Source organism: Macrosteles quadrilineatus, unplaced genomic scaffold (genome assembly GCF_028750875.1).
Source record: "Macrosteles quadrilineatus isolate MER2022 unplaced genomic scaffold, UCM_ALF_1.0 Scaffold_9__3_contigs__length_116548681, whole genome shotgun sequence".
Lineage (NCBI taxonomy): Eukaryota > Metazoa > Arthropoda > Insecta > Hemiptera > Cicadellidae > Macrosteles > Macrosteles quadrilineatus.
Genome location: NW_026542602.1, coordinates 88,836,065 through 88,859,575, shown reverse-complemented (window position 1 = coordinate 88,859,575; position 23,511 = coordinate 88,836,065). Strand labels below are relative to the sequence as shown.

At 33.7% G+C, this 23,511-nt stretch overlaps 2 protein-coding genes across 2 annotated transcripts in view; both read right to left on the bottom strand.

Annotated features, from left to right (window-relative positions):
• Positions 1-22: 22 nt before the first annotated feature.
• LOC129003171 (acyl-CoA-binding protein homolog) lies at positions 23-5,491 on the bottom strand. The gene is made up of 3 exons (XM_054431436.1): positions 5,429-5,491; positions 3,246-3,360; positions 23-582 (listed from the first exon to the last, which is right to left on the bottom strand). The coding sequence occupies exons 1-3, from the start codon at positions 5,441-5,443 to the stop codon at positions 443-445; spliced, it is 270 nt and encodes an 89-aa protein (XP_054287411.1). The 5' UTR covers positions 5,444-5,491; the 3' UTR covers positions 23-442.
• A 2,374-nt stretch (positions 5,492-7,865) lies between these two features.
• LOC129002506 (ATP-dependent RNA helicase DHX8-like) overlaps positions 7,866-23,511 on the bottom strand; it is a 28,414-nt gene continuing 12,768 nt past the window's right edge. Inside the window, exons 12-23 of the mRNA XM_054430364.1 lie at positions 23,246-23,405; positions 22,829-22,947; positions 21,370-21,509; positions 20,660-20,768; positions 19,099-19,256; positions 18,379-18,519; positions 17,170-17,310; positions 16,104-16,256; positions 13,185-13,306; positions 11,833-12,036; positions 11,099-11,278; positions 7,866-8,299 (exon numbers count right to left, since the gene is read on the bottom strand). Coding sequence (XP_054286339.1) covers positions 8,077-8,299; positions 11,099-11,278; positions 11,833-12,036; positions 13,185-13,306; positions 16,104-16,256; positions 17,170-17,310; positions 18,379-18,519; positions 19,099-19,256; positions 20,660-20,768; positions 21,370-21,509; positions 22,829-22,947; positions 23,246-23,405 — 1,850 coding nt within the window. The 3' untranslated portion in view covers positions 7,866-8,076. The remainder of the gene's footprint in view (positions 8,300-11,098; positions 11,279-11,832; positions 12,037-13,184; positions 13,307-16,103; positions 16,257-17,169; positions 17,311-18,378; positions 18,520-19,098; positions 19,257-20,659; positions 20,769-21,369; positions 21,510-22,828; positions 22,948-23,245; positions 23,406-23,511) is intronic.

Sequence of the window (23,511 nt, the reverse complement as noted above, 5' to 3'; positions counted from 1 at the left end):
GAATGAAGCAAACTAATCAAAATATTTTTATAATATTGTAGATATAATTTTATTTTTGAAATTGTACGTTTTTACTGTAAATAGTTTTGTAACAAATTTCTTAACGTAGAGTTAAAATGTGTCCTCTTACTAGGTATAACAGTTGTAAATATTACAGTATTGTTTTTATTGAACTTTAGATATGAATAAATGTTGAAGTACATTGTTGGCAAGTCATTTATATCTTTGTAAAACATCATTAAACCTACAACAAATATGTTGTAGTTGAACTATTGTGTCAACACAATTTTCATCAACAAATCTTTTTTTTTTTATTGTTTGGTGGTGCAATATAAAAGTATAAAAACATATAAAAAAGAGAAAAATACTAACATAAACATTAACAATAAACTAAACTAAGGTAAGCAACAATTATAATCAAACAATTTTAACTAGTAGATCGTCACGTGTGTGCGTATTTTTCTAGCAGTGTTTGTACGAAAGCAACATATTGTTCTTGAGCTGTTTCCTTAGCCATTCCTTTCTTCTTGTTCCAATATTCCCACTTGTATTTTCCTTTCAAATCCAGAAAACCGGGCTTATCTGTGAAGAAAAAATATAATTATTGGCTTGAGATTGTGCACCAGGACTTTTTGTCCATTTTAAAATCCAAAGGCTCTTTTGAAATGTGTTTATTTTTTCATGATTAAATTTAGCATGAAAGTTTAGGGCTGGATACTCTTGAATCAGTTCACGGACCTGCTATATTGGGTCATAAGAACAAGGTATTTTGGAGTAAAAAAAAAAATTTAAAGATTTTTTCAAATTATTACTCTTAAACCATGAAAATCTAAAATTTTCTTTCAACCATCTTGTGTAGAGCTTAAAAACAAATTATTTTTCCTACAGTTACCTAACAATGTACGTGTTCTCTCACTGATTTGAGAAAGCAAAGTGGCCAATTCGCTCATCAGTGAGACAATGTTAACATTTTCTCACTCTAATTACTTTGTCTCACTCCAGATTTGCAACGTGAAGGCACGAAATAGTGAGCGCGTAACATGCAGGCAACGTCGTATGCGCGCGAAATACGTTGGCAGCACTGGCTGTAAATCAGCTGGTCAGCTGTTGTATTTGTCACTTCACGTTAAATGTTATATTAAAAGTTCACTTCTGTGTAAAAATAGGTTATGTTTCTTCACCAATTTATTTGTTTTATGGTAACTGTAGGCAAAGTATAATGTGCAACTCGAGTTCAAAGTACAATTGCCTCACTCGAGAAACTATTCCTCACTCGCCTACGGCTCGTGAGTAAGGATTTCTCTCGAGTGAGTCAACTGCTCACTTTTCTCACTAGTTGCACAAATAACTATTCATATTGAAGCGTTGTTATACAAGTAAGATTTACAGAGAGATAATACAAACGATCTTCCTTTATATAAAGGTACACCCATTTAAAACGATCATGAATGTGTTTTTTTTATAGAGAAAAAGTAAACTGTTGTAGAATGCTTGTTTGTGGAGATATTGTAATAAGATTTGGCAAATTTATTTCATACTATACCGGCTATACTCCTATTAACACATTTTTACAAAAATTCCTTTTTCCTTTCCCCAGCAAAAAACCAAGTTAGGTACTCGCAAACATAATTTTACTTAAATAGGCAGGGCCACGGTTTTCATGTGACACCCGGGGTCCGAGAGATATTTCCACCCCCTCCCCTATCCTTCCACCTCCAACACACCTAAAACCTCTTGCGCCCTGGCCCCATGCTTAAGAGGTCCTGTAGTGAATAAATCTGACATATTTAAGGAAATATTTTAGTAAAAAAAAAAATCCAATTGGAAAAATGGAAATTTCCTCGGTCTTTAGGTATAGTAAGGTGGGGGTGTCACAGTGTGTGCTTTACTTGTTGCTGTGTACAGTAATTTCCTCTTAAATGGACCACTGTCGTTGACACTTGTTGTAACGAACTTACTCAGTTAGTAGTCAGTCTAAAATGATAATTGTTCTTTGTATGCAAATTACATTCCTAGAGGTGCTGACTAACCATGACAATTATGTCAGTCTGTAAAACGGACACAACAAACAGTAATTTTGATAATTAGTTATTAAAATATGCACCCTAAATGCTTTAAAGTAGGTATGCAAGTCTTTTCAATAGTTGTTTTCAATAGTAAATTAACCATTGAGCTATAATGTGAATGTTAAATTACTAACTTGAACTTGCTAATTTTCGGGATATCATTTATGTTTTGGTGTGCTTATCTATTGTTTACTTGCAGTATCCAAACTTAATGGTACATTTGGTTCACGTAAATGGATTGTCTACTTGCAGTATCCTAAATCAATGGTACACCTGCTTCACATAAATGAGAAATCTACTTTGCATTATCCAAAATCAATGGTAGGCCTACTTTTGGTTCACATAAATGAGATGCCTATTTGCAGTATTCAAAGTCAATGATATGTCGGGTTCACGTAAACGAATTGTTTTACTTGCAGTATCCAAACTCAATATGGTATCTTTGGTTCACATTAATGGAATTTATATTTGCCGTACCTATTCAAAGTCTGCATTAATGGTACTGGTACGTCTATTTCACATAAATGGAAAGTCTACTTACAGCATCCAAACTCAATGGTAGGCCTTAGGTTCACGTAAATAGAATGGATATTTGGAGTATTTAAAGTCAATGGTGCATCAGCCTAATTCCGGCAACCCTAATTATTGGATTCATTTCGTAGTAAATGAATCGTAAATTAATCCGATTGTTCATCCTTTTTCTCAGTACGGTATTTGTAAAAGTTCTATTTTAGATGATTCGTTGATTTAAAAAAAGTGTTCGAATCTTGTTTACCATTTTATTGTTATCTCGCAAATAATGTCATGGCGGAAAATTATCCCTTAATGCCCATGTTAGATTTCTAAAAGTTTAAATTAACGTAGGGAAAAGCCCTGTAGTCCACTTTGTACCATTTCAGATTCATACCTTCCCATGGTTGGTTACTATGACTATGCTACATTTCGTGCAGATCGCTTCAGCCGTTCAGGAGGAGTATTTGTAAAACAAATTTGCTCGCTTCGATACGCTTTGCTCAACAAATAAATCATCAAAGTAAGGAAAAATGGTTCTGGGATAAATTATTGTAGTAGGTAAATGGAATGACTGTAAAAAATGAAAAGTCCCACAAATATGCAACGCTTTTGCATAGAAAGAACAAGAAAACGTATCGTTAAAGTAAGAATTTACAAATACTGTACCTGTAGTGTTGTCTCCAAAAGTTCCTTGTTTGAAGAGAGAGTAAAGTTCAAGGAATTCTTCATCAGTTGGTCTTTCTGTGAGAGTCTTTACTAGCTCCTGGGCTTCTAGGAACTTCTAGAAACAAGTTAATTGCTACATCATTAAGAGGGGACAAAACTGGGTGTATATTGTTATCGAAATTATGATGTTGGGTTTTAGATGAGAGAAATAAATGCTTTGTTGCTGACTAAGATCAGCTGTTTTATCAGCCATTTCAGAGATTACTCCTTTGTCAGGTGTGTAGATTTAAACTTAACTAAATGATTACTGTTATGACTTTCAGTTGTATTTAAATATTTTACGAGATTTATTCATCAGTTGGTTGCCAGTTTTTAAGCTTTGCACGTGCCTAAATGTTTTCGTGTTGTATATTGTTTATATTGTTATATTGTTGACACAATGAAAATGAAAAAATATCTTGAAAAATATAAATACAGTACAATAATTTAGTCAACTATGCACCCGAAAATACCTGAAACGATCAAAGTGAATTAAAACATCTGGATTGCGAAGACAGTAAGTAACTTCAATATAATATATACACACACAATCTGCCACACTGAAAAATCAAGATAAAAACAGCTGGTTCCAGTTTCAATGCAACAAAAATAGCCAATTATTGCTGGTTTAGTAGTTTGGTAGTACTGTAGCTCAAAAACTACCTATCCTACAATATTAGATTTTAATATTTTAATTTGTGTTTATGGACACCTTAGTTTATTACAGTAGCACTTGATGAACTTTTTGTCCTTTTTTTAGCACAAAAAAGACTAAGTTAATCATTGATATTATTACAAGTATCAGAGGTATTTAAAGTAGCATATGTTGGGGTTACATAGCTAATAGCTGTATTTGCTTTGATGTAAAAAAAAACCGGTACATAAAATGACATTTGATCCCTAAAACTGAAAGCTGAAATAGGAGAGAGTTTGTGCCTGGAACTTTCACCCATCCTTAAAACTTTCTGTTAGGAAAAATGTAAATACCATGGCAAATTACAGTAATTTATCAAATTTGAAAATGTATTGAAGTAATAATATGTTTAATTAAACAAAGTGTTAACTATGACTTAGATGTAAGTTATAGAGACCTAGTTAAATATTGCCTAAAATATTTACTAGAATATATTACACAAAGTAAAGTTTAGTAAACAAGAAAAAAAGTAGACACCTAAGAAACAAAAAATATTAAAGTGGTACTTTTGAGAAAATTGATATTATCATAAATTATGTCATAATAAATTGGCTAACAATTTTCTTAGTGAGACTTGACTGAAAATGAACATCAAAGTAATTATCAGTATTTTATTATCAATTTATAATTTAAATCATCAATATGCTGGTTATACTAAAATAAACGCCGACAGGTAACTTAAAATTTACTAGTCTAAATTATGGTTAATTGTATTTTTAATAATATTGATATTGTAAATTATTGTTTATTTATTAATAAGGTGAAAAGTTATTGATTTTAATATTGTAAAAAAAAAATTTACAACTCAAAATATATGAGTAAGATATTCACCAAAAGCGTAATATTTTTTAAAGCTAGGCTTGTTCCGTTGTTGAAAATATCAGTTACCGGTAACTATTTATTTTCACTTAATAACGAAGAAATCAAATAACACGTCATGTAAACAAAGTTATTTACAAAAAAAGTAAAGTTATTAAAAGCTAGGTTATAATTTATTATCAGTTAACCAGAAATTCCTACTTAGTCCACATTTGGAAATCTATTTTTATTTCATACAAAAAAATAAATGGGAAATACAGCAATGTAACTTACTAAATGTATCCACAGAGAAATCACACTTTAGTTTTAAGCTCCTTATTTATTTAAAGTTCACTAAAAGCTGCCATTCATTCAATTGTTTAGAATACAGTTTTTTGTTGCATGACCATTACCACCTTATATAAAAAAAATGATAAAAACCCTTTATAAAAATGCTATAAAAATATTATTTTAACCAGCACAGTTTATTATTTCCAGTTTAATATCTGATACAAGTCCTTTCTTTTAAATCTATATTTTTACCTTTATAATTAAAACACAACACAAAAATCATTGACAAATAATCTAAGATTTACAGATGAACTATGATTCATCTACTACTGTGTAGCTACAATGTTGAAAACATCGGTACCTGTTCTGAGGTCATCCTGCCGGGAGGTTCACACAGTGAGTGACTGGTTTCACAACTCTCTCCCAGCTGTGGTCTGTGTAGAATAATTATAGGGTTGCCTTATATTACCCGCACTGCTGCTGACTGTTCTACTTTCATTATAGTCGGCACGCATCTTCATTACAACACTAGAAGATGCTCGCTCATAAATTTACAATTATGTGGGCAATTTAATTGCAAGTGGGTCGATTTTGTTTTAGCGAATTTCCCATATAAAAAGCTATTACTGTAGGTCTTATAAAAAGAGAATCATTTGGACCTGGGACCAATTTGATTTTTCGTTTTGATTTCCCAGAGCTCAAAACGTCATCTGTTTGAATTCAAATATTATGTATGTTAGTTAGCTTGATAATTCAAGTAACGATTATCTGGTTTTCGTGAAATTGTACAAAAGTGTAAACAAATAGTAAAACGAGTTTGCGAACTAGCACAATATTAATTGGACTATAGAAATGGATGGGATGGGAGTGTTGCTCTACACGTAGTGGTTAGAAAGAAAAAAAAGCTGTAAACTTTAAATTCCCGAGTTATACTTATTGTGAGCAGTCTTCCTATTTTTCCTATTGTAAAGTGTGTCCGAGTGTATTTAATTTAATGTTTAAATGTGCTTTTTTCACCAAAAACATTAATTGTGGAAACACCAGTCAGTATTTTATAAAAAAAAATCCATCAGTAATTGATTGTCATGAATAAATAAGGATGTAGGTTACACCATTTTGAGTGATTTCAAAGATTTTGGTTTTATTTGATTGAATCTTAAGTTTTCTAAAGAGATTATTTTATTTTTATTTTTTTTACCCAGTATATGCTTTGGGATTTCTTCCTATTTAATCAAAAACATTTAGATAGCTAACCAACAGATATTCAGTGAAAAAAATAGGTTGGCAGATTTGTCAAAATAATTATTCTATATTCTTAGGAATTGCTGCTGTAGGCTTAACTCAAAATTAATGTGACTAATTACATTACAAAGATCTACATCTTTAATGTTGATATACTATTTTGCAGTTGCTATACAATTACTTAAGGGTGGAACCTGGAACAACTTCAAGGATATTATTACTTCCAGCCTGGAAGTAATAATATCCTTGAAGTTGTATTTTAAAGCTATAAAATAATTAGTCAGTATAAACTTGAAACTCTATCTGAAAGTTTTTTAATGCTTTAACTACTACAAAGTAGTAATTTCGCCTTGAAGTTTTCCATGTTGGTAATTCGTTGTTAATGAACTCTAATAGTGTGGTTACTCTAGTGTCATCTTTGAGCTTTTTAATTGATCAATTTTGATAAAGCCTTGTGTAGTAACTTAGTGGCTAGACTGTGCAGGTCTTAAGACCAGGATACTGAGGTGTAACTTTTACACATCAGTTACTACTTTTGGCCCCAGAGCCAGCTGGTTTAGTGGTAAGAGTGCAGGACTTGGGTCTCTAAGGACCCGGGTTCAAACCCCACCAAATCACCAATGGATTTTATCTAAGTGATAATGCTGCAGCCCCTAGGCCTAGCCTGAAGTAATGTGAAAAAACAATCCCGGGCTTGTGCCTAGCATCCTAGGGCAAATAAACAAACACTTTTTCCCCTAATACTACTTTTAGTTACAATTGTTGACATGGTCTATTTTTGTTCATTGGACAAATTAAAAATCTTGAATTTAACTAATATGACCTACATAAAAATGTGCTCCAATTAAAGCTTTTAAGTAGATTTAGAAAGGTAATTATATAACCCTAAATACAGATAGAAAACTAACTGCAGTTAAAAACTCTGAAAAAATCACAAATGTATCGATACAATTTTTGGTGTATGATTGTGTTGTGTAATCTCTTTGCCCTATGCTTCCATAACCTTGTGCATCACTATCGCTGCCCTGAAACCCTCTTGACATGATGGCCTCTTCTACTATCCAAAACTCTAAATTAAATGTATTATCAAAACTATTCTTCAAGTTTTGCTTCTTATTCTAATAAATTATTTTAAGTTTTTTTTCTGTCTCCATGCATCTGCTGCCCATCTCAATGATTCATTTTTGGTTTCATTATACTTTCTATTTGTGAGTTTTTCAATACAGAGGAAGATCTAACCTAAAAGTTGTTCCTCACAAATTGTAGATGGATAGCGGTAGACCCTAAGCCATTATCCTCACTAAAAGCCATGTTTAGTGTGATTTGAACAGTTAATTAAAAACGGAAATTATGTGCTCTAGCTACTAGAACAGCTTTGTTCCTAATGTGAGGACATAAAATATAAACAACTTGATGAGATATAAGAAACATAAAAATGAATCATAGTAAAACACATTTTTTGAAATTTTTAGCTGAGCAATACAGGTTATAGCTATTATAAATTCAAGGTTAAATGAATCCAAATCATACATAAAAAGTTATATTCATATAAATTACAACACTTGATCAAATACAATAATTAAATTAAACACATTTATGTGCCCCTCGTATGTAGGCTTGCAAAAAGTAAAATTTGTATAAATATTTACAATATTTACACCACAAGCAAGACAAATAGAATTACAATAATATTTGCTACAAATATTATTACATTAAAAATCTGTCCAAGAATGTGAGTTTACTGACTTTCATGAAAACAGTTTAGGCCTAATTTCTTCTTCTTCTGACTCGAGATATTCTCCAAGCGTTGGGTTCCTCGTATTTATTGTAGAGAGGTTCGAGTCGTTGGTTCTTCTTGAATTTGCTCAGTTTTGTCGGATCGGAGAATTTGAAGAACGCCGGGGCAAACTCAACCAGCCATTTGGGATCAATAGTGGTTACTTCTCTCATGTATTCTTTGGTCGTTTGCACCAACTCATGATAAATCACCCTGTAGACAGAAAAACATTGTTTTAGAAGATCGCCAGTTGAATGGATAAAAATATTATCAACAACCAAGAACCATTGAATTCAGATACTGCACGTTGTAGACTTTTCATATAGGCCTAAACATACATTTAATGTATATATATATATATATATATTTATATTTATATACACAAACCTTGTACTCATTTTACCCTTGTTTTCATGTTACATTTAAATGGACTGATGTTGACTAAATATTTCTCTCTTTTTTAACGGTAAATTTTACATTGTCCTCTTTGTTCTTTAGTTTTGTAGGTCGGGTAGATTTTGTTAAAATAATTTAAAAGTTGCTGAAATAATGGGAAATAAATATTAAAAGTACATACAAAAAAATCTACACAAAAACTGGTCAGAAAATTTTCCAAAGTTGTCTCTAGCTGATCTATAAGGGTTTAAAAATTAAATACAAGACCAAAATGTCTTTCATACAGTAGAAATCAACAAACCAAAAAGCACAACTCGACTCGGCCTATTTTCTATAAAATACCTTGAATTTCGGTACAAATTTAACCATGCCAACTGTTGATATTCAAATGTAGTATACTCCCATTTGATAGTCATCCAACACCCAAATAATTGGAGTTATACTCTATTTGTACATCAGGTACAAGGAGTTTGGCATCACAAACTACTGTACAGTATAAAACCTAACCTAAAAATAAATCTACAAAACGAAACATTAATCTGACAAGTATTCTCCTAGGTTATAAGCAGGTAATGACAACAAGTAGCACTTTTTCACATTCAAACAAATTATTATCTATACTTAATGTAAATTTTACCTAGGGCATAAGTAGTTTTTTTTAAAGCCTCATAAAACTAATAGGATTGTTTTAATAATTTGCTTTATAAAGCATTCAACCACAGTTTTGAAAGTAATTGTTAAAAAATAATATATATTTGAAACAATACAGGATTGAATATTTAAGCTGTTAAAAGATTTAGTGATAATGAGTGTGAAAGTTTCTAAACATGACCTTGCCAAAAGCACCTTTCAAGGTCAGAGCTTTGACAGGAATGGTAAGGGAAGATTTTATAATCTGCTTATCTATGTGTAAACAGCCTCACTATTGTAGCTCTGTAGTAAAATAACAGTGTTGATTACCATGTTCCATTCATAATGCACTGTGAAATATAGTGGAGAGACTTGATTGCCGAGCTTTGCTTTGTGACAATTATGACTGTTTAGTCAGAGAATTCAAAGCAAAAATATATCAAGAAATGGGCAGTTTGTCTACATCCAATGATTTTTTTTTAATTAGGAGATTCCTGTTAATTTTGTAAATAATTACAAAGCTTACAAAAAATGCAGCAATGATTTTCAAAATTTAGTTGAGAAAGCTTGAATATTGAGTTTAGTGAAATTAGTTTGAAATAATGTAGCCTAGTGTGTAACAATTTAAAGAGATTATAAATATCCTGATAACCAAGCGTGAGATTTTTCACGGAGCAGCTAAAACAAGCTTGGTCATTGTTTTGATTGTTCTGTTTTGCACAGTTTGAAGTTGCATAATGACCTGATCTGATGGTGATTCCCACCACCTCAAGCTATGCTTTACCAATGATCAGAGGTGGATCTAGGACTTTGCTGAGGGGGGAGGGGGGGGGCACTTAAGTTTTTACATATTGTGTGGGCAAAATTTTGCATATTTTTGCACATAGGTCTTAGGTCAATGAAAATTAGGGGAACTTCATGAGGGTTCAAAATAAAACCCATTTTTGCGTTGTCTGCGTTGTAAATGCTTTGTCTGCATGTGTGGGACCTCCCCAAACATCTATTCCATATGATATAACAGACTGAAAGCATCCATGGTAAACATTGATCAGGTCCCTCTGATCAAGCAAAGAAACCAATGTTCTCAAGGCAAAACTCACCTTGCTCAAACGACCACAAAGATCTGAAATATGTGTTTGCCACGGCAGCTGAGAATTCATAACAACGCCCAAAAACTTGACTTCAGAAAGTTCTTTTATTGAAGATTGTGGTAGTTTAAGATGCAGTGGATTTTTGTTTCTTGTTAGAAATTGGACATAATTAGTTTTATTCTGATTTAAAAGAAGATTATTATTAAAAAGCCAGATATCAAAATTTGTAATTGTTGAAGACATGTTCTCTTGAACAACTTCAGACGAGCCCTTAAAAAGCATGGTGGTATCATCTGCATACAGCGTTAAGGAGTTAGAACAAACATAGGCACCGACGTCATTTATATAAAGAATAAAAAGCAGAGGTCCAAGGATAGAGACCTGAGGGACACCATATCTTACTTCGGCAAGTTTGGAACAGCATTCTGCATCAACCTCAATGTATTGCTTACGACCAACTAAATATGACCTGAACCATTGCAGAGGAATTCCACTTATGATTCCTATTATTGATAACTAGACCACATGAGGGGCTATTCGATAGTGATATTCCTAGGTAATAGTATTAAAATGGTTGAAGCCTAATATTACAACAGTCAAGTTGAATTATAGCTTGCAACGAAGATGGATTTCTACAACGCATCCGACACTAAAGCCAGTGCAATCCCCAATTGTGTTCCCCAGATCAATGGGTAGGTAATTTTTAAAGATTTCAAGATTTGAACTTTTACTTTGGCCAAGGGAGCCTAACTTCTGGTTCAAATACTATTGTAAAACAAAAACACACCGAGGAATGTCCATATTACGGTACCACTAAACCTTACATTTGGAAAAGTCAACATAAATAACGATTTCAGTAAGAAAATGAATCTATAACAGTCATAGGTCTACTTACCACTCTGGTTGTCTGTTGAACAAAGCACTGCTTGGGTGAATGTAGACAACTTGACTGTCCACCAAAGTCCTGTATCCTTCCTGTGGATCCTTCTTGGCTGCGTTCCGGAAGAACCCGGAGCAAACACACTTCTGGACCCGGACTGTGTTTTTGGCTGCTGACACCACGTCCAGTTTGTGCCTGGAGAAACAAAACAAATGTGAAAATAAAGTACCGCCTTAAAGAAAACCTAAAAAAATAAAAATAAATTCTTTATTATGTTCAGTTTTGTACACATTTGGTTTGTTTTTCCACTTGAAAGGGTGGGCCAAGGTCTAACACATTTGGATGTGTCAGATTGTTGGGCAGCATTATTACATAGCTAAATATCATTGGTAATTTGCATGATTGGAACCCATAACCTTGGAGACCGAATATCCCATGTTCTCCTACTATAACAATTGGCTGCCCAGAATTAAAGTTTTCTCAACCAATTAACCATTAAGTTTATTTCTAAACTCATTACATTGTTGACACAATTGCGGGGGAAAATTAATGGCATCGCTGACCGTAAGATATGCTCGCGGGTGTTGCTATGATAACAGGAGCCGATTATGGCTGTAGCCTTGATAGAATGACCCGGATTATCAGATGCATAGAGGATCACCAGATGTGTTATGGATTATCAGATGTATTATCACCAGATGGATTATCAGATGTATAAGTGGTTAATTGCAAGGCAAGCTTAAACTTACCTATCCATAATCCCCAGTAGTTGTTTCCTCACGTCCTGGGCTCGTTTGAGAGTCCTTATCTGTACAAAGTTCTCGTAACACCAGGCGTTACTGAACTTGTTGTTCTTCCAAGAGTTGTAAACAGCCAGAAGAGTAAGATGGTCTCCTTCTGGTTGGTTAAACTTGGCCTTCTTCTGATCTGCCAGGGCTTGCTTGTCTTTCGGCCTGTGACACAAAAAAGTCAAAAGTTTTTTTTAAAATTTATTTTGCTGAAGCCTTAGCTATAACAATGAACACAAACCTTATAAAAAGCACAATGCCTGTGTTAAAAATTTAGTTTGGGAATATTTCAACATTGTTTGTATCAATATTTCCCCTGGCGGCCGCTCGGTAGCGACGGCACTCGGTAGTGTGTGGCCAAGTCAAATGACTGAGTCAGAGAGAGTGAGACAAAGAATCGTCATAGAGAGAGAGAGAGAGAGAGAGAGAGTAGCGCAGCCACGTGAGGCTCGTTTCAAAATTTGATCTGACTGTTCTCTACAAGCAGTTTAGCTTCTTATAAGGTTTGTATTCATTGGTTATAACTGGCTGCTTTATCACAATTGAAGAATAATGTGATTCCTAAAATCCAGTGTAGGAAAAAGACACACCATTTTTTGATTATAGAAACAAAACTCACATTATGGATGCTAAGACTTTACCACTATTTTAAAATATTTTAATTAATTGATTCTAAAGAGATTCCAACTACTCTTCTTTTATTGATAAAATTAAAAAGTTGTTGTAAAAGGATTGTTGAAAACATTTTCCATTACAAAAGTTGTTGATCTTTGAAGAATGTCAGTTTTACAATACTAAAAACAATTTTTGTGAGAAATTTCAAATATGACTCACATACAGAATGGTTGGTTTGAAGTTTGAATAGCCATAAGTTGTGGAAGGAGGAGGAGTGGTTGTTATAAATTGGATTTGTGTTAGTCACAGTGTCTCGAGTGAAAAGTAGGCACCTTACAAGAAATTTTCATAATTTGCAATATGCTCTGATCCTGAACCCAAGTTAAGAAGTTTCACACATCTTTAACGACAACCACTGTCCTTACTTTCATAAAATAGATTTTACCTTCACTTCCACAATGATTAATTACTCAAAATTCTACAAATTTACATGCACAACCATTTATTCATATAATCTGATAATAAAACTAAGCAGGGGAAAACCTGGGTGGAAATAGGTTAAAGTATAAGATGATCTACATAAAGAGGCTCTAGTACTCAGCAAGCAGATATGGAAACACCTTATAACCTCAAAATCAATTGTAGAAGAGGACAGGATTAAGTAAGTAAGTATACAAACAAAGTAACAACTAGCTTACCTGTAAAAGACATTCTGCACCGACAACATAGAGACCACTGTAAGAACTTCATCGGAACACTGAACATGAACCGACATTATAAGCATTTTGGAAAGATTCGGTTCTAGAGGAAACTCTGCCATCTGTAAAAAATCAAGTTAAGAAATAAAAAATTGTAAATTTAATTGCAGATTATATTTCAAACAGTGCAGAATTTAAGTCCTATCAGATAACAGTTATTGGATATACATATATAGTTTCAAATCAGTTTTAAGCTACATGATGATTGGTTCCTTTAAAGATAAGCGTTGGAAATGAGAGAACGTGGTTCACTATTAAAACAAGCAAGCATAGGAAAGCCAGAAGAGAAACGACCATTAGGAAGGCCCAAGAAGAGAGATGGTGGGATAGTATCTCCAAGGGCGTCAGAGAAGTGGGGGCAGCAGTTGAAGAGGTAGAAGATAGAGAGATATGGAGAGCAGCCTAGGGCATAAATGGCCATGGGAGTGAGTGAAAAGTTTTAGAAACGAGTGTTGGAATTTTACTTCAAGAGGCGGATAGTTTAAAATGACATTGAAAGTTATTTATTTATGATATTAGGAGATTGTGCATACTAATATAGTTTCTGAAATATGCTTAAAAAAATATATTTAAAATCTTAAGTGACTCATAATTGAGCTTTTCATTCTAAACATGGGCACTGTTCCTAGTTTGTATAATTAGTTAATATTTCAAAGTCTTTGAAAGTATTTAGTAAACTCCTTTTCCCACATATCAAGATCATCATTAATTTGATCATTATCAATTGACATGGGGACGCCACCTAGGTGCGTAATATCCAGTGTATAAACCAGTAACAACTATTCATTAAGACAGATGACAATCCTACATTATGTTTTGTCAAGAATGTCCTGACTTAGTATGCTAACAGTCTAGCCCAGGAGATGTATATACAGGGTGTTCATTTGAAAACTTTCCATATCTGTTGTGTGCAAAGGTAAGGCTTTTAACACTTGTTTGTTCTCATTTCCCCCTAATTTGGACATGCCAAATTCAATAAAATTATTTTCAATTTTGAAAAATGCCCCAAAAGGGCCCAATTTGGGGGGTAGGGGTGCTTTTTGAGAAATTTTAAAATGTAAACATGGGTTGTGTGATACATCAATTTAAAAGTCTAATCACCCCGATCATTTTGGTGCAAAAAAAGTTTAATTATCTTTAACCGTATTTACAGGGTGGGTCAAAACGTTTTAAAAAAGGACTTTGAAGTTAAGTACCGTATTACCCTAACTACTGAACGGAACAGCGCCAAATTTCTTTCCAAGCTTATTCTTGAGCTACTCTTTAAGATAACTTGTAGTAAGGGCATTTTCCAAGTTATTTTCTAATTTTTAAAAAATCTCAAATTTTAAGAATAAAAGAAAGCTGAAAACTCAAAATTCTTAAATAGCAAGGTATAACAAATTTCATACCACGTGAAAGGTCCTTTTTTAACAAACATTTTACGTATTTAAGTTTTCTTTCTATCTCTTACCGTTTAAAAATTGCAGTGGAAAAACATAATTTTCCATGGTAAAATTATAACTAGTTTTCTAATAAAACACATTGCACTTTGTTCAACGATGTAGTAGGATTCATAACAAATTGATCGACTACTTTTACGTGTGTCAGAATTCATCTTGGACCCTTCATCCTGTTCTTTTCTCATTGGTAACTGAGCCAGTTTCAGAAAACTTCCTAACTAAATCATTTACAGCCATATGACTCAAGGTTATACCTGGATATCTATTGTTAAACACTTTGCAGTTATCCTGGAACACTTTTGTTATGACCAATAAGTAAAATAAAGTATATTTTTTTAAGTTTACACCATATTTGATTAGGTACTACAGGAAATGGTACTTTTGAAATTAGTACTACCATTGACTAGTCAATGGTACTACAGAAAGCGGCCCACGCTTGGGTTTTTCTCATCAGCTATAAAACTTGTTTCTCACAAAGTAAAACGTAATGACTTGTTTGCCTATCTGCCTAAAAATAATTATGAATTGTTTCCTTCAGTTATTGCACCATTTAATGTGTCTAGAGACGAATTTTGGATGTTTTATTAGAAAACTAGTTACAATTTTACCACAGAAAATTATGTTTTTCTACTGCAATTTTTAAACGGTAAGAGATAGAAAGAAAACTTAAATACGTAAAATGTTTGTTAAAAAAGGACCTTTCACGTGGTATGAAATTTGTTATACCTTGCTATTTAAGAATTTTGAGTTTTCAGCTTTCTTTTATTCTTAAAATTTGAGATTTTTTAAAAATTAGAAAATAACTTGGAAAATGCCCTTACTACAAGTTATCTTAAAGAGTAGCTCAAGAATAAGCTTGGAAAGAAATTTGGCGCTGTTCCGTTCAGTAGTTAGGGTAATACGGTACTTAACTTCAAAGACCTTTTTTAAAACGTTTTGACCCACCCTGTAAATACGGTTAAAGATAATTAAACTTTTTTTGCACCAAAATGATCGGGGTGATTAGACCTTTAAATTGATGTATTACACAACCCATGTTTACATTTGAAAATTTCTCAAAAAGCACCCCTACCCCCCAAATTGGGCCCTTTTGGGGCATTTTTCAAAATTGAAAATAATTTTATTGGATTTGGCATGTCCAAATTAGGGGGAAATGAGAACAAACAAGTGTTAAAAGCCTTACCTTTGCACACAACAGATATGGAAAGTTTTCAAATGAACACCCTGTATTTTTAGTTGATAGGCCTACCTGACGAGGATAGAGGATTGAATAACCAGCAAAACACATGTAACAAGTTATCTACATGTTCAAATTTTAAGTATTATTGAGGTACATTTGAGCTATTTGTTATCATGCAATTCTGGGGCTATGAAAATGACTTGTTAATTCATTTAAATCCTCAGTTTGTGTACTGACCCGTCTCCCCAGCCTAGTCAGTAGACCCTCGTTGTCCAATGCACTGAGAGAGTGAAGCTGCTCCAAAGCCATGATCAAGCTCTCTACAGGAGGGGCGTCCATGAAGTCAAAGTGTAGAAGGTCGTTGATACCCATCGTCTTCAACTGGAGCACCTGCCACAGACCATACAATCAGTGTTAGATTACATTACGTATACACCACTAGCAAATGAGTACGTTTAAAGGCAAAGATGAGTGTTGAATGGCATAACCCCTTTATTACTAAAATCAGCTGGTTTTTAGATCAGAAAGTATTATTATGGTCAGTGATTAATGTAGCTGGATCCAGTTTTAAGCCATAATAAATATTTAGACTTTTCTTAAGATCAAACCGGCCTTTTGATTACTAGGCGAGCACCATATACTTTTTTGGATAAAGATATTATTTAACAATGTTTTCTACACTATCTAACAACACATTATCAAAAAATATTATCTAACTAATATGTTTAACTGTCTGGGTAGCCAAGAGTTTATAATGCTTGCCTTCAAATATGAAGATCTTTGGTTCGATCCCACGAGGATTTGATTGTGGACTCAGATACTATTTGGCAATCAAATATATGATATCTATTATCTAACGAATGGTCAATGTAAAAAAGCCTGAAGACAACTCTTCTCTTCAAATCATACCTTCCTTAGTTGAAAATGGTGTCAGTAACAGGGAAATGTTCTAATGTTTTGTGTACACAAAGTTTTTTTTTCTTTTTCTTGTGCCAGATTGAAATCTTTCCCATACAGATAAGCCAGCTATCCTCACCAAAAAAATCCTAAAATCTTAGGTCCGAGTGATCTTTGTTACATCTGTTAAATAAAGGTCGATGTTAGATGACTAGAATTTGAATCAATCAAAACGTAAACTAGCCAATTGACATTTAAAACACATAAAATAAAATAAAAAAATAAAAAACCAACTTATTCTGTATCAAAACACTACAAAGGCTTATGAAAAATCAGACATAAACTATAAACTAATCAACAACTTCATATGAAAATTATAACATGAGTAATTATTTTTTATTCTTACCGTGGTAGCCAAGTTTGTCCGCTGAATCTCTGGCACTGGTGTAGGCAACATCTCATCTCTGTACGCTCTCTCAGTGTACAGACGATAACACTTTCCAGGACCTGTACGTCCAGCTCTACCGGCTCTCTGTTTGGCTTGGGCCTATAGTGAAACAAACACATTGTCGGAACACACTTCAGAAGAAATTAAAATTATGTAAAAGTTATTTTAAACTGAGTTCCTTGGTTCATCATGCTGTATGCATTTCAATCTGTTAAACCCTATTATGACTTTAAGCTGCGCTCTAAAAAGAGAATTGTGATAAATCTGTTAAGTATTTGGTAGAGATGTGCAGATATCCGAAAAATCGGGTCGGATATCCGTGTCCGAACTGAGCCCAAACTTTATACCCGTTCCTATCCGTTAAATATCCAAATTTTTCGGATGGACTATGTTTTTGACGTTTTGGCTTATATGACGACTATGAGGCCACTGAGACATTGCCTTGCCATATAAATTGTTTGCTTCAAGATACAAACACTGATACATAGCCTTGCCATATAAATTGTTTGCATCAAGATACAAACACTGAGACATGGCCTTGCCATATAAATTGTTTCCATCAAGATACAAACACTGAGACATGGCCTTGCCATATAAATTGTTTGCATCAAGATACAAACACTGAGACATGGCCTTGCCATATAAATTGTTTGCATCAAGAAACAAACACTGAGATATGACCTTGCCATATAAATTGTTAGCATCAAGCATTGGGTATATAAGGTAGAGCATAAGGTTATAAGACCATATATAACATAACATAAAACAAATAACATAAGAGTATAAGGTGTTATATAAGATATACTCTGAGACATTGCCTTGCCAATGCCATATAAACTGTTTGCATCAAATATAAGGCATACACTGAGATATGGCCTTGCTATATAAATTGCTTGCATCAACATTAAAGGTATACTCTGAGACATTGCCTTGCCATATAAATTTTTTGCATCAAGATATAAGGTAGGCCTACGGTATACTTTTATGTGAAGTTTGAGAGAGCTGTGAATTTGATCTTCAGTTTTTATAACTGAACCAAGATTAATGACTTACGATATCACAACAGCGCAGTATTCATATTGTAGTTTATGTATATAAAAATGAAAATTATAACTTTTCCCAATCCTCCCAGTTTTCCTGTGATGATTATCTACATAAAATCCTCACCTGGGATATTGGAGTGACCACTAAAGAGTCCATCCCCGTCTTGGAGTTGTAGACTTTTTGCTTGACAAATCCAGGGTCAACCACATAGTAGATACCATCTATAGTTAATGATGTCTCAGCGATGTTGGTAGCGATGACAACCTGAACATTAGTTTGGTGTCAAAGATATGAAAAAATTTACAAATGTTAAAAGTAATCATGGTTTAAATTAGAGATGTTTCGATTCTCAATACCACCGATACTTGGTCGATAATATCGTAAATCTAAAGTGGTAGGGTTGTTCATGGACCTCAGTAAAGCTTTTGATTCCATTTCTCATGAGTTGTTACTTTCAAAGCTCAGTAAGAGAAGTAGACTAAATAGTACTGCATTGATCTGTTTCAAGTCATATATTAATGATAGAATACGTAGAACTGATTCACTGTACTGTAATAGTAAAAATTATAAAATTGCTTGACAATTCTTGTACTCGAGAAGTAAAATATAGGGTGCCCTAGAGATCTATCCAAGGCCGTCTTTTATTCATCTTTTATTTGAGAAATTTTCCGCAACTCAGTGATTTTAGCAAGATTTGCTTATATGCTGATGATGCAAATTTAAAAATAGCCGCAGAAACGTATGGTAAACTTGAAGCCAAGGCCAATTCTGATATATTATTACTTAACAGCTTGATTCTGGTAACAACATATTAATATTTGCTACAGATTCTCCACTATTTACCTTACGAGATCCTGGAGGAGCAGCTTCAAAGATCCGAGTCTGCATTTCACTAGGCAGCGCAGAATACACAGGGAGGATGATCAGTTCAGGAACGTCTGGACCTAGAGACTTCATACGTTCATAGAGTATCTCACAAGCTGTGTCAATCTCTTCCTGACCTGTCAAAGACAAATGTCCACAATGAATACAGTTCCTAAATAAATCATCTTCTTTGACCACAAATTGATTTAATTTATAATCTTTGTGTTGGTTAAAGATGTGTCCAATTTAGAAGATGGTTTCCTTGTTTTTTTACCAAAATGACCAAAACCAAGGATTGTTGGAAAGTAAAAGTTTTGTTTATTGGTTATTTTGCTGCAAGTAGGAAATAATAATGTTCTCTACAAGATTGTGGAAAAATTGCGAGAATCTACAAACAGCCAATGAAACAAAAACCAAAATGAGAATAATTGCAAATGACATATCAATAAAGCCATAAACCTTTGAACAACATTAACTCACCATCACCAACAATGAACTTCATATCAATAAAATTTGCCGATTTTCTCAAAACTAACAATAATAATTTCAGATACTATCTAAATTATTACTACTATCTAATAGAAATACAGAAGACATAGAAATTCAGAATAGGATAATTGTAGCAATTAAAAGTTGGTATGCATGTGGAAAACTAATTAAATCAAAGCTGTTATCAAGGAAAACAAAAATTAGAATCTACAAAACAATAATTAAACTTAAACCAATACTTTTATATGGAGGGGAAAATTGGATCCTGAGCAAAAACACGGAAAAGAAGATTATAACGTAATAAAGAGAATAAAGTTTTAAGAGCTATATATGGTCCAGTGGGTGTGAAGATGGAGTATGGAAAATCTGCCACAACCAAGAGTTAAGAGAATCATTTCGAGACCCCGATATTGTAGGAGGCCAAAAGCAGAAGGCTAAAGTGGGTTGGCCAAATCTTGAGGAGAAATGAGGAGAGCTTGTTGACGAAGATACTAAGGGGAGATCCGAGGGGAAGTAGACCAGTAGGAAGACCAAAGGCCAGGTGGTGGGATCAAGTCCGGAAAGCTATAGAAAAGATGAGACTAGTAGAGGAAGATTCGGAGGACCGAGAGAACTGGTTACAACGTTTCGCGAGGCCAAGTACTAGCTTTGGTACAAGTGGCCATGGCAGTAAGTAAGTAGCCTATATCTATAATTTAGGTAGGTTGACCACACATATTTTAAGCCACTTTTCTTTTTCTCATGGTTTTTAACTAACATTGAATAAACCTTTTAAATTTCATTTACATTTTTTAGATATTATCAGGCAAATATTTTATAATTTACTCCAAATTAAGTTAATAACAGTAGCCTACAAACAGATTTTCACAGTAGATTTTATTCAACCTAAATCCAGGACTCCCATTTTTGGATTCAGATTCAGCTGCAAAATTGAAAACTCTTGGACTTGACAACTTCCTGTTGCCTACTTGGATTTTAAATTTCAACAGATTTAGATTTCAAGTTTAACAGATAAACAGTTGATCAAAACTAAAATGCAACCCCAACTGACCTGTAAGAAAGAGAAGGATGTCTCCTGGTGGTTCTCTGAGATGTATCTGCATCACTGTGATGAGAGAAGCATCTAGATAGTCAGTCTCTGGCTCCTTGGTGTATAATACCTGCAGACATGCATGTATTTAGTATTAGGGAATGGCATGCCAGAACATTTCTCAACAGAAAAAAAACAAGCACTTATGGGTTTGGAAAATTGAAAGGAAAACACTCCTAGGAATGCATTAAGGAAGGAGGAACTGATACACAACTAAGGAAATAGAAAATAAAAAGTAATGTAAACCTTTTTTGTGCTGTCTACTACTTTCATCGATGAGTTTGTCATTGTAACTATTCCTTTTCTCTCTATTTATTAAAGTAGAGCTAGAATGCTGACTTTCAAAAGGCTATAACTTAATATTAAGGAATTCAATTTTACAAAAAGTTAGAGGCTCTTTGTGGGTGAACTCAGCTGTTCTTGATCATTGGCTAAATGGTCCTGGATAGAGCTGGTCTTAGTCAGCAACAAAGTTAGACAAGGCAGTATACTATCCACCCATATTTGGTATACATTTAGGTTGAAATCCCTATGAGTGATAAGTGATAGACAAAAACACATTTCTATTTAATTTTTTTATACTTTACATTGTCTGATTTCCTTTATTATCTATCATTGAAAAAAAAGGATATCATTAATTTATTTGGCTCAAGACTGAATCCTAATCTTACCTCGACTGGGAAAGTCCGACCAGGGATAGTGAAGATTGGTGCTTCAAAGAAGTACTGTGAGAACTTCACCGCATCGAGGGTGGCTGAAGTGACAATCAACTTCAGCTCTGCTCGCTTCTTGACAGCTTGCTTCAGTAGGCCTAGACAAAAAGTCACAAGAATATAATACATTTAGTAAAATCTTAAACAAAGGATGCTATCTATTCTAAAACGATTCAGAAGTAGCAAATAAGGTCAATTGGATTTAATAAATATACTGTCACAGATATTTACAAAAGATCAAATTCTAAGAAATTTTGATAGAAAGAAATGGCGATTAGTTCATACAAAAAAAAAAAAAAGCTTTAGGTCTCTTACATATGTATACCTAAACATACATACGTATGTTTACCTTGTAAAGCGAGGTAGGTTGAGGCAAGAAAATCAAGGCAAAATTTTGAGATCTAATGTTTGAGTTACCAATCACTGCTCAGAAGCATGAGGCTGGTATAGCTCACGATAACTGGCTGAGCTAAGTGATTGGTTATATGCTCGCCTGACGCCTAATGATCAAAAGGCTGCCGGATTGATCCTGAGAATAAGTCAGTAGCTTTTTGATGGTTCAAAACTGGACCCATCTGTCCCTGATCATTGGGCTTTAAATAAATGATCCTGGCTAATGAAACAGCTGATCAAACAGTCACAAACAAAGCTACAAAGATCATCTCACTCCATACCACAATCTTCCTTCACTCATATTTGGGTTGAAATACGGACCTAGATGGCATCCTCATCTCAATAAAAAATACATCATGATTCTTATTTAATTCTAATCTTACCAAGCAAGAGCAGTAAATTACTTACAAAAAATTATGCTCCTATTGTTAAGTTTCAAAACCAATAAAAGTTTTTGAAGTTTATTTTGGGAGATTAAGAAGTATAATATATTTCAAATTTTACTGAATCTTTAATATAATATAATAAGTTACGTACCTTATTCCGTCTTCAGTCTTAACTTAGTCAATGCTGGATGACTAGTTTCGGGAACAAAGTCCCATTATCAAATCCTTATTAAAACATCAATTAAACTTGACTTTTGACTTTTGATCAATTGACTTCTGTTGTGTCCGCCGTGTAACCTGCGTCGGTTTGTCCCGTATTCAATGTGGCCGGCCTATCGTAATTGTTTTTGTACTTTTATTATGTAAAATGTGTAAATTTTATGTGTCGTCAACCTACATGTATACATTGATGAAGACTTACGTCGGATATTTGACCATATTCAATTGATGTTTTAATAAGGATTTGATAATGGGACTTTGTTCCCGAAACTAGTCATCCAGCATTGACTAAGTTAAGACTGAAGACGGAATAAGGTACGTAACCTATATTATATTCGATTATCAGTCTTGGTGGCAAAGATGTTTGAATCTTTAACAAAAATAATTAAGAAAATTAACAATATTAAGATTGGACATACCAAAAAGTACATCAGTGTGGATTGTTCTCTCATGGGCTTCGTCCAACATGATGACGGAGTAACTCTTCAAGTCCAGATCCACAAGACATTCTCTCAGCAACATACCATCTGTCATATATCTGGAAATGAGGATAATTTACACATTATAAACTGTCATATGATTAAAACTGTAATAATTGTTGAATTGTTGGTTCAGTCCAGTAGGGAATCCGATTATGAAAACAAACCCTATGTCGTGGGTTTACGTACGGAATTCACTACTAAAATTTACCATTATCATTGATATAGGCTACTGTGCCAAGCCGACTCACCTCTTGCTCTCCTTGAATACATTTCATACAAAGGCTTGAGGCTTATAGGGACTGGCAAATTCTAAGTTAAAAGACACATCTTAAAACAAAAAAATGTGATACTTACTTGATGACTGTTTCAGGACTGGTGCAATCCTCGAAACGGATAGTGTATCCAACCTCTTGGCCGAGCCTACAACCAAACTCTTCTGCCACTCGCTTGGCCACCGACATGGCAGCTACACGACGTGGCTGCGTGCAACCTATCTTCCCTCGGGCTGTGAACCCTGTGTAACAAACATCATCAGCACTAATATTACACAGTTATATGTTTTATCTATTGTAAATAACACTTTATATTATTAGTTGAGAAGAATAAATCCAGAGGTCGTT